General features: G+C 34.6%; 1 protein-coding gene across 1 annotated transcript in view; it reads right to left on the bottom strand.

Moving 5' to 3' along the window:
* LOC139500529 (uncharacterized) overlaps positions 1-15,976 on the bottom strand; it is a 58,142-nt gene that overhangs the window by 18,702 nt on the left and 23,464 nt on the right. The window contains exons 7-8 of the mRNA XM_071289277.1: positions 6,307-6,333; positions 811-885 (exon numbers count right to left, since the gene is read on the bottom strand). Of these exons, the coding sequence (XP_071145378.1) occupies positions 811-885; positions 6,307-6,333 (102 nt within the window). The remainder of the gene's footprint in view (positions 1-810; positions 886-6,306; positions 6,334-15,976) is intronic.

Here is a 15,976-nt window from a genome sequence, read left to right as displayed (position 1 = left end):
TTGTCTTTTTCGTTTTTGGCCATGGTAACTTTCAATTTATGATCTATCATGAGTTTGACTGTCCCGTTGGTATGTTTTGTCTTTTTTTATAATAATTCTTCCTGTTGGTTTGAAAAATTCTTGTAACTTTACGAAACAATTGAATGTGCTGTCAGTGCCATTATTGCTACCTTACTCAATAAAGCGATATCAATTATACATTATTTTAAAAATTGCAACTATGGAATCCATATAAATGAAAAGAGCAACTAGTTAGTTTTAGTAAAAAAGTAATTAACATATTTTAAATGAAAATTGATCTCGATTTATGTAAGAACCGGATATAAAATGTATTTAACTTCACAGTGAACTTTTAAAATTGTTATACGATGATGACTGATGTACCCATATTTTGACTATTTTATTAATTGTGACTGTTTATTTAAACCATCATGTAAATGTAGCGGAATTTGATGAGACTGTTATTAAAGTGAGAGGGTTAGCGCTATAGAACAAGGTTTAATCCACCATTTTCTACATTTGAAAATGCATGTACCAAGTCAGGAATATGACAGTTCTTGTCCATTCGTTTTTGATGCGTTTTGTTTTTTGATTTTGCCATGTGATTATGGACTTTCCAAATTGATTTTCCTCTGAGTTCAGTATTTTTGTGATTTTACTTTTTATGTCCATGTATGGCTAGTTAAATGATATCTCTTCGAATGACATTTTAAAACAAGTTCAACTTCTAACCTGTATGATAATCATTCAAGTTCACATTATTTATCTGCAGGGGCCTTTTGCATTCAGATTATTATGTTTTATATTTACCTGTGTCTTGTAGCTTGAAAGATAACTTGTTTAATTTATAACCATGGTATTGAATCCGCTTCTTTAATAAAGGCCCTAAAATAAAAATAAAGTAATGTTCAAAAATCTGTATGCAATGTATATAACAGATTAATTGATTCGAAAAATTAAACACATGTGTGGTCGAAGAATGAATCCGTATGTGTAATTATTCGGTATTTATGCCTCCCGTCATTGTGTTGTTAGTTTTATCTTTCATTGTTAATAGTGTAATTTGTACATGTGACTCTTTACGTTTCTTTTATACATATCTTTACCTATGTGACGTTTACATTCTGACGTCAAAACTCGCTATTCTAAAACATAGATGATGTTAATTTAGCGATTCGGTATCTTGAATTAAAGTATTTCTATCCTTAATGGGTTGATTTTAATATACTTAAATAAAATACAAAAATAAGTAAGCAATGAACGTGGTTGTTTAATTTGAAATATGCTTTTTTGTACTACTTTGTTAATTAATTGTTTGTTTTTGTTCTGATTGAGATTGTGACACGATGATGACTGATATATCTTTATTTTGTCAATTTTACCTATAATGTCTGTTTTGTTCACACATCATTGTCAATATAATGGAATTGAATGCGACTATCATACAAGTGAGAGGTTCAGCGCTATAAAACCAGGTTCAATCCACAATTGTCTACATAAGAAAATGCCTGTACCAAGTCAAGAATATGATTTTGCTATTTGATAAGGGACTTTCCGTTTTGGTTACCCTCGGAGTTCAGTATTTTGTGATTTTACTATTTTTATGCTATATATTTCAATTAAGAAAAAGACTATTGTATTTTCAAACCGTTTCAAAATAAGATAATAATTTGGAAAGTAAACGTCTCTCGAACGAACTAACTAATAAAACTGACTATGCAGTATCAGATTTGCTGCTCATTGTTGAAGGCCGTACGGTGACCTATAGTTGTTAACTTCTTTATCAATTTGAACTCCTGTGGAGTGTTGTCTCATTGACATTCATACCACATCTTTTTTTAAAAAGCTATATTTGATTTTCCCCAAAAGATAAGAGGACCAACCAGGTGCACACTATCAAATCACAATATACGGAGAGTAAATACTTTTTGGGAACCTCAGTAAAAAGCAAATGTGGGCAATTTTCTAGTGATTCGGCTGAAATCACATTATTTTGAAGAAATACTCCAATACTATAATTGGAAATAAAACTACATGCAGTTAATTATAGGATGTATAAGTTTGAGCTGGATGGGAAGTTTGTTTTTATTTCATTTTATTATGAAAGAGGGACGAAAGATACCAAAGTAACAGTCAAACTCATAAATCTAAAACAAACTGACAACGCCATGGATAAAAATGAAAAAGACAAACAGACAAACAATAGTACACATGACACAACATAGAAAACTAAAGAAACAACACGAACCCCACCAAAAACTAGGGGTGATCTCATATGCTCCGGAAGGGTAAGCAGATCCTACTCCACATGTGGCACCCGTCGTGTTGCTTACGTGTTTATAAATCCGGTAAATAGTCTAATTCGGTTGGTCACATTCATGAAAGGGAAGGGGATTGTAGTTACGACGTAATGAACATATCCGATATCATTTGTGAAACGGTTATTCCATAACGGTCAACCAATTTGTGATGGCGTCCGTAAAATTTACGAAGGGTTAATTTCAACTTCACGATTTGGAACTCTTGGTTTAATAGCTTCCTTGTAAGCAGCAACCCTCTATCAAGAAAATCATGATAGGAAATGCAAGCACGGGAATATCGTATCAATTGGGAGATATGTACCCAGTATGCAGGTGCAGCTGAAGGATCATACCACTTTACAAGACCCATGCTAATTATGTCTTTCCAAAATGTTATTTAAGATGTACTACTAGACGTGATAGATAATAAATACTTTTGACGAACAAACGAGAGTCGAGATATGATAAACATTTTAAAGGGGTCGTCTTGAAAGACGTATTGATGTTTTCTATCGTTAACATAACGCAATATATTCAGTCAATCAAATTATACCAAACCAGCGCAAAGTTTAACCATCTGATTTTTTCCAGCGCGGTAGACATCACATTGTATCAAGTTTATTATAACATTTAAGTTTGCTATTCGACATTGGCCCATCATTATTGGATAACGGTTAGCATATAAAAAAGGTTTTATATGAAATCATGTTGAATTCCAAGTTCTATATATGGCATTCAGTAAAACAGTGCATCATTAGGGTAGCTATGGAAATCACACATACAAGTCGAATGCGGTTTTGGGTGTGAATACAATGCATTTGTCTTTGCATGGAATGATACTGTTCCTATTGCTCATTTGCGAGCAATAAATTGATGATATGTACCGTGTTCCGCCCCCACTGTGTTTAGCAGTCCAGCCAATCAACCTTGCTAGGACAACCAATCGTTACATGTATGCGACGGCCAATCCAATAGAGAAAATATCTCTCTCAACATCTCAGTATTCCGGAGGGGAATGATGTATTCGGGAATGGTACGATTTATTCGGGACGGATATGATATATTCGGGAAGGGTATGATTTATAGGATGAGGGTATGTTGTTTTCGGGAAGGGTATGCTTTATTCGGGAAGGGTATGACTTATTCGGAACGGGTATGATTTATTCGAGAAGTACAGGATTTATTCGAGAAGGACAGGATTTATTCGGGCCGGGTATGATTTATTCGGGTAGAGTATGATGTATTCGAGAAGATTATTATGTATTAGGGAAGGGGTATGATGTGTTCGAGAAGGGAATGATGTATTCAGAAGGTATGATGTATTCGAGAAGGGTATTATGTACTCGGGAAGATTATGATTTATTAGAGACGAGTAGATTTTTTCTAAAAGAACAAGATTTATTCGATAGGACAAGATTTATTCGGGACGAATATAATTTATTTGGGTAGGGTATGATGTAATCGAGAAGAGTATTATTTATTAGGGAAGGGGTATGATGTATTCGAGAAGGTATGAAGTATTCGAAAGGGTATGAAAAGCTAACTAAATTTCACTAGTATGCTATACATATACATATTCATGGATCTACAATCTGTCGATACCTGTAACTTTGCATTACACAAGGCCATGTTTTCTCTGGCTGGTCATGACGTCTTTTCATTACATCCATTGGATGTTGGATGTGTACGGATTGATAGTTTAGTCTTAGATGCATGATTTTTTTATTAGTTTTCTGGAAGGCGTATGATGTTTTCGAGAAGGGTATAAAGTATTCGAGAAGGGTTAGATGTAAGTGGATGATGTATAAGATAAAGTGTGATTTATTGCGTACGGGTATGACGTATTCAGATAGGGTTTGATGTACATGCTGTATGAGAGGAAAGTTTTTTTCATTAGGGAAAGGTATGGTGAATTCGGGACGTGCTTGATGTGCTCGGTAAAGGTATGATTTATTCACGACAGATATGATGTATTTAGGTAAGATATAATGTATTCGAGAAGGGAATAATGTATTTGCTAAGATTATGTTTTATTTGTGATGGGTATGACGTATTTAAAAAGGGTATTATGAATTTGGGAAGAGTATGATTTATTTGGGAAGGATTAAATTTATTCAGGTAGGGTATTATTTATTAGGGAAGGGTATGATGTATTCGAGAAGAGTATGCTGTATTCGATCAGGGAATAATTTATTCGATAAGGGTATGATGTATTCGGGTAGGGTATAATGTATTCGAGAAGGGTATGATGTATTTGAGAAGGGTATGATGTATTCGAGAAGGGTATGATGTATTTGAGAAGGGTATGATGTATTTGAGAAGGGTATGATGTATTCGGGTAGGGTATGATGTATTCGAGAAGGGTATGATGTATTTGAGAAGGGTATGATGTATTTGAGAAGGATATGATTTATTCGGTACGGATATGATTTATTCGAAAAGGACAGGATTAATCGAGAAGAGTATAATTTATTCCAGAAGGGTAGAATGTTTTATGGAAGGAGTATGATGTATTCTGGAAGGGTATGATGTATCCAGAGGAGTATTATGTATTCATACAATGCTTTCTAAAAGGGATATGATTTTTACGAGAAGGGTATGATGTATTCGGGAAGGGTGTGAATAATTCGGGAAGGATATGATTTATTCTGGACGGGTATGGTGCATTCGAGATGGTTTTATGTTTTCGGGAAGGAGTATAAAGTTTTCGGGATAGGTATGATGTTTTCGAAAAGTGTTAGATGTAAGTGGAGTAGTGCATGATTTGGGATAGTAAATGGTGGAATAAGGGAAAGGTGTATGATTTACAAGGATACGTTTTGTTGTGTGGTTTTAAATAAAATTTGATGTAATTAAAACAGTTTATGATGTATGGTGCAATGGAGAATATTGTATGATTCTATTAAATATGTTAAAATCGTACTGGTTTATGATGTAACGATTATGCAATATGGTATGCATATGTTATAAAGAGGCAACAGCAGTATACCGCTGTTCAAAAGTCAATAATTGGGTGAGAATAATAAATCCGGCTTACAAACTCAAAGCGAGAAAAATACAACAATATATGGAAAACAATGAAACAACAGACGCACTGAAGTGCAGCAAAAACAAACGACAATTCAACATACATAGAAACTAATTTATAGATAAATAATGGCAACAGTAGTATACCGATGTTCAAAAACTCATAAATCCAAGGACAAAAAACGAAATCGGGGCAACAAACCATGACCGAGGGAAACGCATTAAATATAAGAGGAGAACAACTACACAACATTAAAATGTAACATACACAGAAACGGACTAAGCATTAAACAAAATCCTATGAAAATAACAAATATAATATCAAAATCAAATACATGAATTTGGGATAGATAAGTACCGTGACACGTCTTATAGTAATGTGAATGCACACTCAAAAATAATAGAAAACAAACGACACAACGTTAAAATGTAACACACACAGAAACGAACTATAATATAACAATGGCCATATTTCCTGACTTGGTACAGGACATTTTTAAAGGAAAAAATGGTGGCTTGAACCTGGTTTTGTGGCATGCCAAACCTCCCTCTTTTATGGTCATGTCAAATATAACATTAAGATGACAACACAACATTACAGGTCTACAATATAAATAAATAGGAGAACACAATTGACATTGAAAAACACGAATAATAGCTAACAAAAGGCAACACGTTTAACATTTTAATACGCCAGAGGTGCATATTGTCCACATTAGACCTACTAGTGACGCCCATATACAAAAGTTTGAACAACTGCAATATTCCTGACTTGTTACAGGACATTTAAAAAAATATGGTGGGTTGAACCTGGTTTTGTGGAGAGTGTATTGCGTAGGAAAGTCTTAGTTTGATTAACTTAAAACTTTTTAAAGAAGAATGGGAGGATGAATAAATATTTTATAATAAAGAAGATGTTAAACGATATAAATTTCATATTTACACAGGTCGTTTATTTCTAAATAAAGGTATCACTTACGTAGTAAATTTCCACGCTCAACTTCGTCTGAAAATATGAAATCAAACATTTATATTATTAATAATATTATTAAGGATGTATTCTTCTGACTTTTCAGTCACGTTCAGTCTCGTTAAAATCTCTTGAATTATTTTCAAAAAAAAAAAAAAAAAGTTTGGACTCGACTAGTACCAACTCTGTGTAAATATATTGACAATAAAATACTTTGTCTGACATGGTCTGTTTGATACATATTTTTGAAGTACATTTCACAGATCTGAGTATTTTAAATACTTCATTTCACAAAATATCCGAAAAGCAAATCGTACGAAACTGGAGCTGCTGTTTTATACATAGTAATGTATACTTTTAAGATACAAACGCTGGTTGAAACAAATAAAATATCTCGATTTTCAAAAAAATAAGAAACATTCTTAAAGACATTTATTACAGGTGGTTAAATGTGTGGTGTCTTAAACATATACACACATTCAACATATGCCATCAAACAAATTACAAATGACAATTGGTGCTTGTATGGTGCTTTACATGGGGAAATCAAAGTCAGTAGTTTTCAATACCTTACAATAATATCTTTAATATCTATAATATCTATAACGGATTAACAATTAAAGGTGCAGTATTGCCAATATTCACATAAAAGTCTTTTATCATTTCACAAAGTAAAACTTCATACAAATATTAAAAAAGGGAAAAGTCTGATCATTTTAATTTGTGTTTGTGTTTGTGTTTGGGATTGGGAGTAGTTGTGCATTTTGCAGGAGATAAGGCTCGTCCTTTTTCAATAAAAAAAGGTTCATCGCAAGATACCTATACTTTGTTGATAATCATTATGTATCAACATTACAAATAATACACGATGGTCTTAATGTATAGACTATCATGAGTGACTTTGTTTATCAGCGTTATGACGTGTTATAGTTAGATACGGTGATAATTTGCTTTAACACGCGTTTTTTACAAACAGAATTAAGCGACGTGTCATTTTCGCGATGACGCGGAGGAAAACGCGAAAGTAAAATTAAAATTTTTATGTCTACTAAAATTTCGTATTTAACGTACAGATAACGCGGCGTTTATATAATGATCACGCGAGTAAACGCCGCGTTAACTTTTCCGCCCATTAACATCTAATGCTTGGTCTGTACCCAACTCTATATGCCATTTAGTTTTTCTTTGGTGACATATTTGTTCGTTCTGATAGTGCTTAAGATAATAACACAATGTTGACTGCTGTTCCCCTTTAATGAAATTTTTTCGATTATGTCTGTTTCTTTCGTTCACACCATGGATGTCAATATAATGGAATTAAATGCGACTGTCATAAAAGTAAGAGGTTAACGTAGCTATAAAAGAAATGGTTTATTCCACCATTTTATACATAAGAAACCCCAGTACCATGTTAGAAATATGACAGTTGTTTTCCATTCGTTTGATATATTTGAACTGTTCATCTTGCCATTTGGTAAGAGACTTTTCGATTGAATTTTCCTTGGACTGCATTTGTAATTCGTTGTTCACTTGCCTTAAAGCTGTTCAGATCAAAATGTCAGTTAATTTATAAAATTGTTCAATGATGCTTTGGATTGAATGTGTATATCACCCCTATATCTATCATTGCATTATTCCTAACGTTCAAAACTAAAATGGTCCGCTTCCTATTACTCGATGTTTTAATAAACTAAAATCTGTTTCCTTAAACTTCAAAATATGCCATCATATCTTAATACAATATGTTCCCCTAAATGTTCAAATACTGGCATAGGTGACAATACCTTAATTGCTTTAAAATAAGCATAACTTTTAAATCAGACTTTAAGGTAAATTCAAAACGGAAAGTCCCTAATCAAAATGGTAAATTCAAAAGTTCAAAAACATAAACCGAATGGATAACAACTGTCATATTCCTGACTTGGTACAGGCATTTTTTTGTATGTAGAAAATATTTGATTATAAACCTGCTTTTATAGCGCTAAATTTCTAAGTTGTACGACAGTCACATCAAATTTTATTATATTGACAACAACGATGCGTGAACAAAACAAACAGACACAATTGATAAAAATGTCCAAAAAGGGAAACAGCAGTCACCATTGTTCTATAACTTAATCAATATAAAACAAACAAAATTACTTTTAGTACGAACATGCACAGACCTAATGGGTAACAAATCTAAATTAGGGGTACAGCAGTCAACATTGGATTATTATCTTTATCAAAATATTATGTATTATACAATGAAGCTTATCAGGTAAAATCAATGGTAATTGTTTTTTTAAATATATGTGTGTAAACTCATTTGATTTTTTTCCTGGCCAAGTGATGCTGTTAAAATACAGGGATCCCTAGGTATTTATAAATCAGGAAATGATTGAAGAAAAATATTTGTTATCGTTAAAAAAAAGGCATTAAAAAAATCTAAGTATTTAAGTTTTTATATAAAGTGTTGTACGCTTGAAAACTTGGTTATCTGATAGCATCTATTAACAATGGAAAAAACACAGGGAACGTACATTGTACGAAATAAACAAGATAAATGAAAGCAATAATGATGTACAGATACAAACTAGATGTGTCAAAAAAGGAGGGACGAAAGACACCAAAGGGACAGTCAAACTCGTAAATCTAAAACAAACTGACAACGCCATGGCTAAAAATGAAAAAGACACACAGAAAAACAATAGTACACATGACACAACATAGAAAACTGAAGAATAAACAACACGAACCCCACCAAAACTAGGGGTGATCTCAGGTGCTGCGGAAGGGTAAGCAGATCCTGCTCCACATGCGGCACCCGTCGTGTTGCTTATGTGATTACAAATCCGGTAAATAGTCTAATTCGGTAGGTCAAATTCATGAAAGGGAAGGGGATTGTAGTTACGACGTAATGAACATATCCAATATCATTTGTGAAACGGTTATTCCATAACGGCCAACCAACTCGTGATGGCGTCCGTAAAATTTACGAAGGGATGATTTCAACTTCACCATTTGGAACTCTTGGTTTAATAGCTTCCTTGTGAGCAGTAACCCTCTATCAAGAAAATCATGATAGGAAATGCAAGCACGGGAATATCGTATCAATTGGGAGATATATACCCCGTATGCAGGTGCTGCTGGAATGTTGCTACTTAGAAATGGAAAGTTCACAATTGGAAAGCTGAAATCATCTCTTTTGTCGTAAAGTTTTGTCTTCAACCGACCCTCATTGTCAATTTCTAGATGTAAGTCAAGATATGAAGCCGACTTAACTGTATATGTAGTATCCTTTATTTCCAATTCGATGGGATAGATGCGATCCACATAGTCACCAAATTTTGAATTGTTTAGTGAAAGAACGTCATCTATATAGCGGAAAGTAGAGTTAAAGGATATTGCTAACTTCTTATCTTTCTTCCTAAGAAGTTCCTGCATGAAGTCAGCCTCATAATAATAAAGAAACAAGTCAGCAAATAGAGGGGCACAGTTTGTTCCCATTGGGATGCCGACAGTCTGTTGAAAAACACGTCCTCCGAACGTAACAAATATGTTGTCAATCAAGAAATCAAGCATCTTGATAATATCGGTTTTAGAGAATTTTTTGTTTGAATCAGAATGGTTCTTTACAAAGTATGATTTATCCCTCCCTAAAACAAGATACTTGTATCTACGTTGGCCATTCTTTTTTATGAAGCAAAGTAATACCAACTCTTTTAATTTGTCTTTTAGTTTGGAATGTGGAATACTTGTGTAAAGAGTAGAAAAGTCAAATGTTTTAATACTGTTACAAGATGAAAGAGAGTTAGATTGTATGTACTCTAAAAGATCTTTGGAATTTTTAAGTATCCACATCTGATTCACGCCACCTCTAGAATAGGCAGTTTCACAATAACTTTGAAGCCCGTCTTTGATTGCTGATAAAATGGATGTTAATAATTTAGAAAGGGGTTTCGTGGAGCACTTGGAAGACCCAGCAATATACCGTTGTTTGTAAGGACACTTATGTAGTTTAGGTATCCAATACAGTGATGGAAGATCCAGTTCTTCATCTTTGGTTGAAATACCAAAGGAACAAAGAACAGACCTATGATTATCCAGGATTTCCTCTTTGGTAAGTGTCGTGAGGGTATATGTTGGGTTTCCAAGTGAATTGTCTATACCTAATTCGTTTATCAAGCAATTAATGTAATGACTTTTACAGATTAAAACGATGTTATTTGGGGCTTTGTCTGCGGGGACAACAACATATTCATCATGGAGGTCAGATAGGTGTTTAGCAACATTTGGATCTTTGAAGATTGACGTAGCATGGGCATTGATGGACCCATTCAGTTTCTTAATTCTGATTTGTATTAACGACCTCACTGCCTTAATCCATTCGGATACAGTGTCTACGTCTTCCTTCTCGCGCTTAGCCCATTGCCTGTCATAATCCTCGACTGAATCCATCAAAATTTTAAAGTTGTGTTTCCAATTGATGGATTTAGGCTCACAATATTTCGGACCTTTCGATAACACGTTTCGTAGAGAAGTGTTATAAACAATGTTAAGGTCACCGGTAATAACGTGGCCAGCAGGAGTATATGTGAATTGGGAACTAGCACAAGTGCAATCAGGAGGTTTAGACTTGAAGTCGTCAATATCGAGATCCTGCAAAACGAGTTTGTAATTGAAAATTTTAGTTGCAATAGGTTTGGTATAGGTATAAGAAATTATTGGTACAGACTGGTCTTTGAAATAAGGAGGTATTTTCGATTGAACTAATTTATGATGAAGGATATTGCCTAGGTTGACGCCATCGAGACCTTTGTTGGCAAAGGAAAGATTTAGAAAAGATCTTTTCTCTTTTTCATCTTTTCCAATGCGAACTGGCTTGAAAAGTCTGTGACTAGCAATATCCGAAATTATAGCTTGTAGTTTGTATTGGTTTGAATGAGGGTTTGTTACAGTGGATTCCAAACATAAATTGAACAGAGAATGAAGTTTTGAAAGGGGTAATGAAGAAAGTTTCGTGCGAATGTGATGAATACCTAACGGGTTTTGTATGCATGGCAGCAAGTCATTAATAGAGACATCATGCAGAGAGGGTGATGTATAATGACGATGGCCATGACTACGTCTACGTCGAGGAGTCGAGTTGAAAATACTCATCACATTCACCGAGTTACACGAAGGACTAGATAGAATACCTATACCAACAATTTTGTCATTGCAGCCATACGGTGTTGCAGTTCCCAATTGTCTAATCCAGTAGTCTTCTTTTTGTCTACGGAGAGTCGTTGAAAGATTAGGATTGTTCGAGCTATAGTATATTTTTTCAATAATTCGAACTGTCATAGAAACGATGGAATGATCGGGCTGATTGAAATGCTGGTATAGAATGTCGTTAGCATTGAGGTTAATGTCTGATCTATGACCGCACATACGTTTGTTTAGCCTTCCTTTCGTTTCACCGACGTATACCAAGCCGCAAAGGTTGCACTCTAATCCGTAGACGACATTTATCGATTTACAATTCAGATCATCGTAACTTCTGGTAAAATATGACTTCTTGGTCAAATTGCTAGTGAATTCAGCATCTGTAATTAAGATAGCTCAAGTTTTGCCGCCTTTGGTCTCACATTTTGAAATGCGACAGTGTTGTACTGTGTCATCAAAAACCAAAATGTCTTTAAGGAGAACTGAACAAGGCTGTATATGTGTAATATTGCTGCTGTCACTAGGACGATGATCTGAATGAGTCGTGTTTGGGTTATTTGTCAAGTCTGGTGATGAGGGGACACCTGCCGTATCAGACGACACCGTGTCCATGGTGACGTCTGTTTCGGACCTTTTTATACTGGGCGACGTCCGAGCCAGTTTCCTGTTAGTTCTTCGTAAGTTCATGCAATTGTAGTTTTGCTACTGGGCGGATGATGTCCTTGGGGACAAAATGTCCACCAGCAGAGACATCGACCCAGTGGTAATAAAAGAGGGACAAAAGACACCAAAGAGACAGTCAAACTCGTAAATCTAAAACAAACTGACAACGCCATGGCTAAAAATGAAAAAGACAAACAGAAAAACAATAGTACACATGACACAACATAGAAAACTAAAGAATAAACAACACGAACCCCACCAAAACTAGGGGTGATCTCAGGTGCTCCGGAAGGGTAAGTAGATCCTGCTCCACATGCGGCACCCGTCGTGTTGCTTATGTGATTACAAATCCGGTAAATAGTCTAATTCGGTAGGTCAAATTCATGAAAGGGAAGGGGATTGTAGTTACGACGTAATGAACATATCCGATATCATTTGTGAAACGGTTATTCCATAACGGTCAACCAACTCGTGATGGCGTCCGTAAAATTTACGAAGGGATGATTTCAACTTCACCATTTGGAACTCTTGGTTTAATAGCTTCCTTGTGAGCAGTAACCCTCTATCAAGAAAATCATGATAGGAAATGCAAGCACGGGAATATCGTATCAATTGGGAGATATATACCCCGTATGCAGGTGCTGCTGGAATGTTGCTACTTAAATGGAAAGTTCACAATTGGAAAGCTGAAATCATCTCTTTTGTCGTAAAGTTTTGTCTTCAACCGACCCTCATTGTCAATTTCTAGATGTAAGTCAAGATATGAAGCCGACTTAACTGTATCTGTAGTATCCTTTATTTCCAATTCGATGGGATAGATGCGATCCACATAGTTACCAAATTTTGAATTGTTTAGTGAAAGAACGTCATCTATATAGCGGAAAGTAGAGTTAAAGGATATTGCTAACTTCTTATCTTTCTTCCTAAGAAGTTCCTGCATGAAGTCAGCCTCATAATAATAAAGAAACAAGTCAGCAAGAAGAGGGGCACAGTTTGTTCCCATTGGGATGCCGACAGTCTGTTGAAAAACACGTCCTCCGAACGTAACAAATATGTTGTCAATCAAGAAATCAAGCATCTTGATAATATCGGTTTCAGAGAATTTTCAAAGCGACACGAATGGCCCCGATTCACAAATTTTGAAAAATCTGCAATTTCAATAACACATGTTGACGCGAACACGACGGTAGTCTCAAATGTCAAAAATCAACTCAAAAACTGGAGGCGTATAGAAAAAGGTCTGTACAACAGTTATTTCCAACCATTTTCAAAGTTGTGAAACCTTAACTTTGGCAAAAATTACCGGCGCGGAACGCAACTTAAATTTGATCTGTAACTCATCATGAGAAACTCACATACCAAAAAATAGCCCAATATCTGAAAGCGTTTAGCAAAAAAGTTTGTATAAAAGAAGGACGAAAGATACCAAAGGGACAGTCAAACTCATAAATCGAAAATTAACTGACAATGCTATGGCTGAAAATGAAAAAGACAGACAAACAATAGTTCACATGACACAACACAGAAAACGAAAGTATAAATAAAACGAACCCCACCAAAAACTTCAGGTGATCTCAGGTGCTCCGGGAGGGTAAGCAAATCCTGCTCCACATGTGGCACCCATCGTGTTGCTTATGTGATAACAAATCCGTTAAATAGTCTAGTTCGGTAGGTCACTTTCATGAAAGGGAAGGGGATTGTAGTTACGACGTACGGAACATATCCGATATCATTTGTGAAACGGTAATTCCATAACGGTCAACCAACTCGTGATGGCGTCCGTAAAAGTAACGAAGGAGTGATTTCAACTTCACAATTTGTAACTCTTGGTTTAATAGCTTCCTTGTGAACAGTAACCCTCTACCTGTTATTTTCAACAATTTATCCATAGTCCGTATTTTCATCAAAAATTATCCAAGCAGAACAAAACTTAAACTTGATCTGTGACTTATCTTGGTTAACTCACATGCCAAAAAAAATCCCAATATCTGAAAGAGTTAAGGAAAGTATAACTGTGATTTTCAACAATTTATCATAGTCCAAAGCCCGTAATTTCGACAAAAACTATTGGAGGGAGATAAAACTTGATCTGTAACTCATCATGGTTAACTAACATACCAAAAATTAGCGCAGTATCTGAAGGTGTTTAGGAAAAAAATCCGGATAAATGTGATTTTCAACAATTTATCAAAGTCCAAAGCCCGTAATTTTTGCACAAATTATTGGAGCGGAACGAAACTTTAACTTGATCTGTAACTCATCATGGTTAACGCCCTCACCAAATATCTGAAGGTGTTTTCACAAAAACTCCGTATAAAGGTTTGTTACGGAATGACGGATTACGAAATTTCAGAATTTCGAAATTACAGAATTACAGAATTACGGAATAACGTAATTTCTGACAAGGGTAAAACTATATGGCAACGACAACTTCGTTGCGAGGCCATACAAAAAATTATGTTCGGCCATAAATCAGAGTTCCCTCATTTCTTCTGTTTTTTTCCATCAATTTAAAGTGCCAGCATATACTCTTTTTATTCAAAAAATTGAACCATATAAACAAGAAGTTCTCTCCTACCTTATGCTGGATTGTATAAAAAAAATATTTGACTAATCATATTTATCGGCTATTATTAAAATTAAATAACCATACCAGTAAATTTCTTACCTCAAAAATACTCAGGGTGGAGTTTATAATACAAAATAGAGAAATACTGGAACACAATGACTAAAAACATTTGTCCACGTCATTTTAGAGTGCCAGCATGTCCTCTTTTCATTGAAAATTATTGAACCGTCACTATCAGTACATTTCATATGTCAGGTTGGTTTTTATAAAAATTTATGCCCGCAACATCTAACACTGACCATATATGTTTTTATAATGAAAGTATATGGCGGTATCATATGGGCTTTTTATTGTTTAATAGTGATGGCTTTTAACGGACAGTTTATTAGAGATATCATTTGCACAAGATAGATATAAGGAGATTATAGGTATTAGTGTCAAAGAGACAACTCTCCGTTCAAGACTAAGATGCATATTTCTTCGTCACTCGATGGTCCTTCTGTACCGTGAATGTTGAAAATGTGTACATGCACTTACGTCTCTGACGTTATTTTCATGGAAGATAACTCGTGTACTAAACCAAGAAACTAAAAATATCATTCGCCGTGGATAATAGGGCTTTTCACCACCGGTGTAAATTGTTAGGTTTGTGAGGCCTTCCTTGCAAGTAAATGAAAATTGATTGGATAACGTGTTAATCTATAGTATTGTTGTTTATAATATATGTAAGGTATAATAAGAGTAATAGTATGTTGCTGTGCTGGATAATATAACACTAAGATTATCACTTATAAAATCAACTTCGGTCTGATATTAAAAGTCTTAAAAACGGTAACCTGTCAAAAGCAGGTCTGTCCTTATGACTGTTCAAGAGCATGTCTAGTCTTGGGCAGACTTGTCAGTAGGTGTGCTGCAGTAAAAAAGTTTAGTTGCTTGTCTGCTTATAATTTCTTAAGTTAACTTGGAAGGCAGTCAACACGTCTGCTCCAAGTCAACTTTTGCACTGGTTGAGACTGCATCAATATATTAAACCAAGGCATGTTTAAAATTTGAAAAGATTTGAATCATAGATGTTGTTGAAAAAAACAATTTACTCAAACCTTTTGTAAAAAAAATTGAGAAAAATAAAAATTTTACACGAAAAACATTCAATGTATCTATATAAATTTCAATAAACGTTGAAAATTGCAATTGCATTTAATATTATAGTTTCACAAATTTATGTGCATAAATACACTCATTAAAGATACAATTGTG

Source organism: Mytilus edulis, chromosome 13, assembly GCF_963676685.1.
Source record: "Mytilus edulis chromosome 13, xbMytEdul2.2, whole genome shotgun sequence".
NCBI lineage: Eukaryota > Metazoa > Mollusca > Bivalvia > Mytilida > Mytilidae > Mytilus > Mytilus edulis.
Note: the sequence above shows the minus strand (reverse complement) of the source record. Positions and strands in the feature narration are given on the sequence as shown.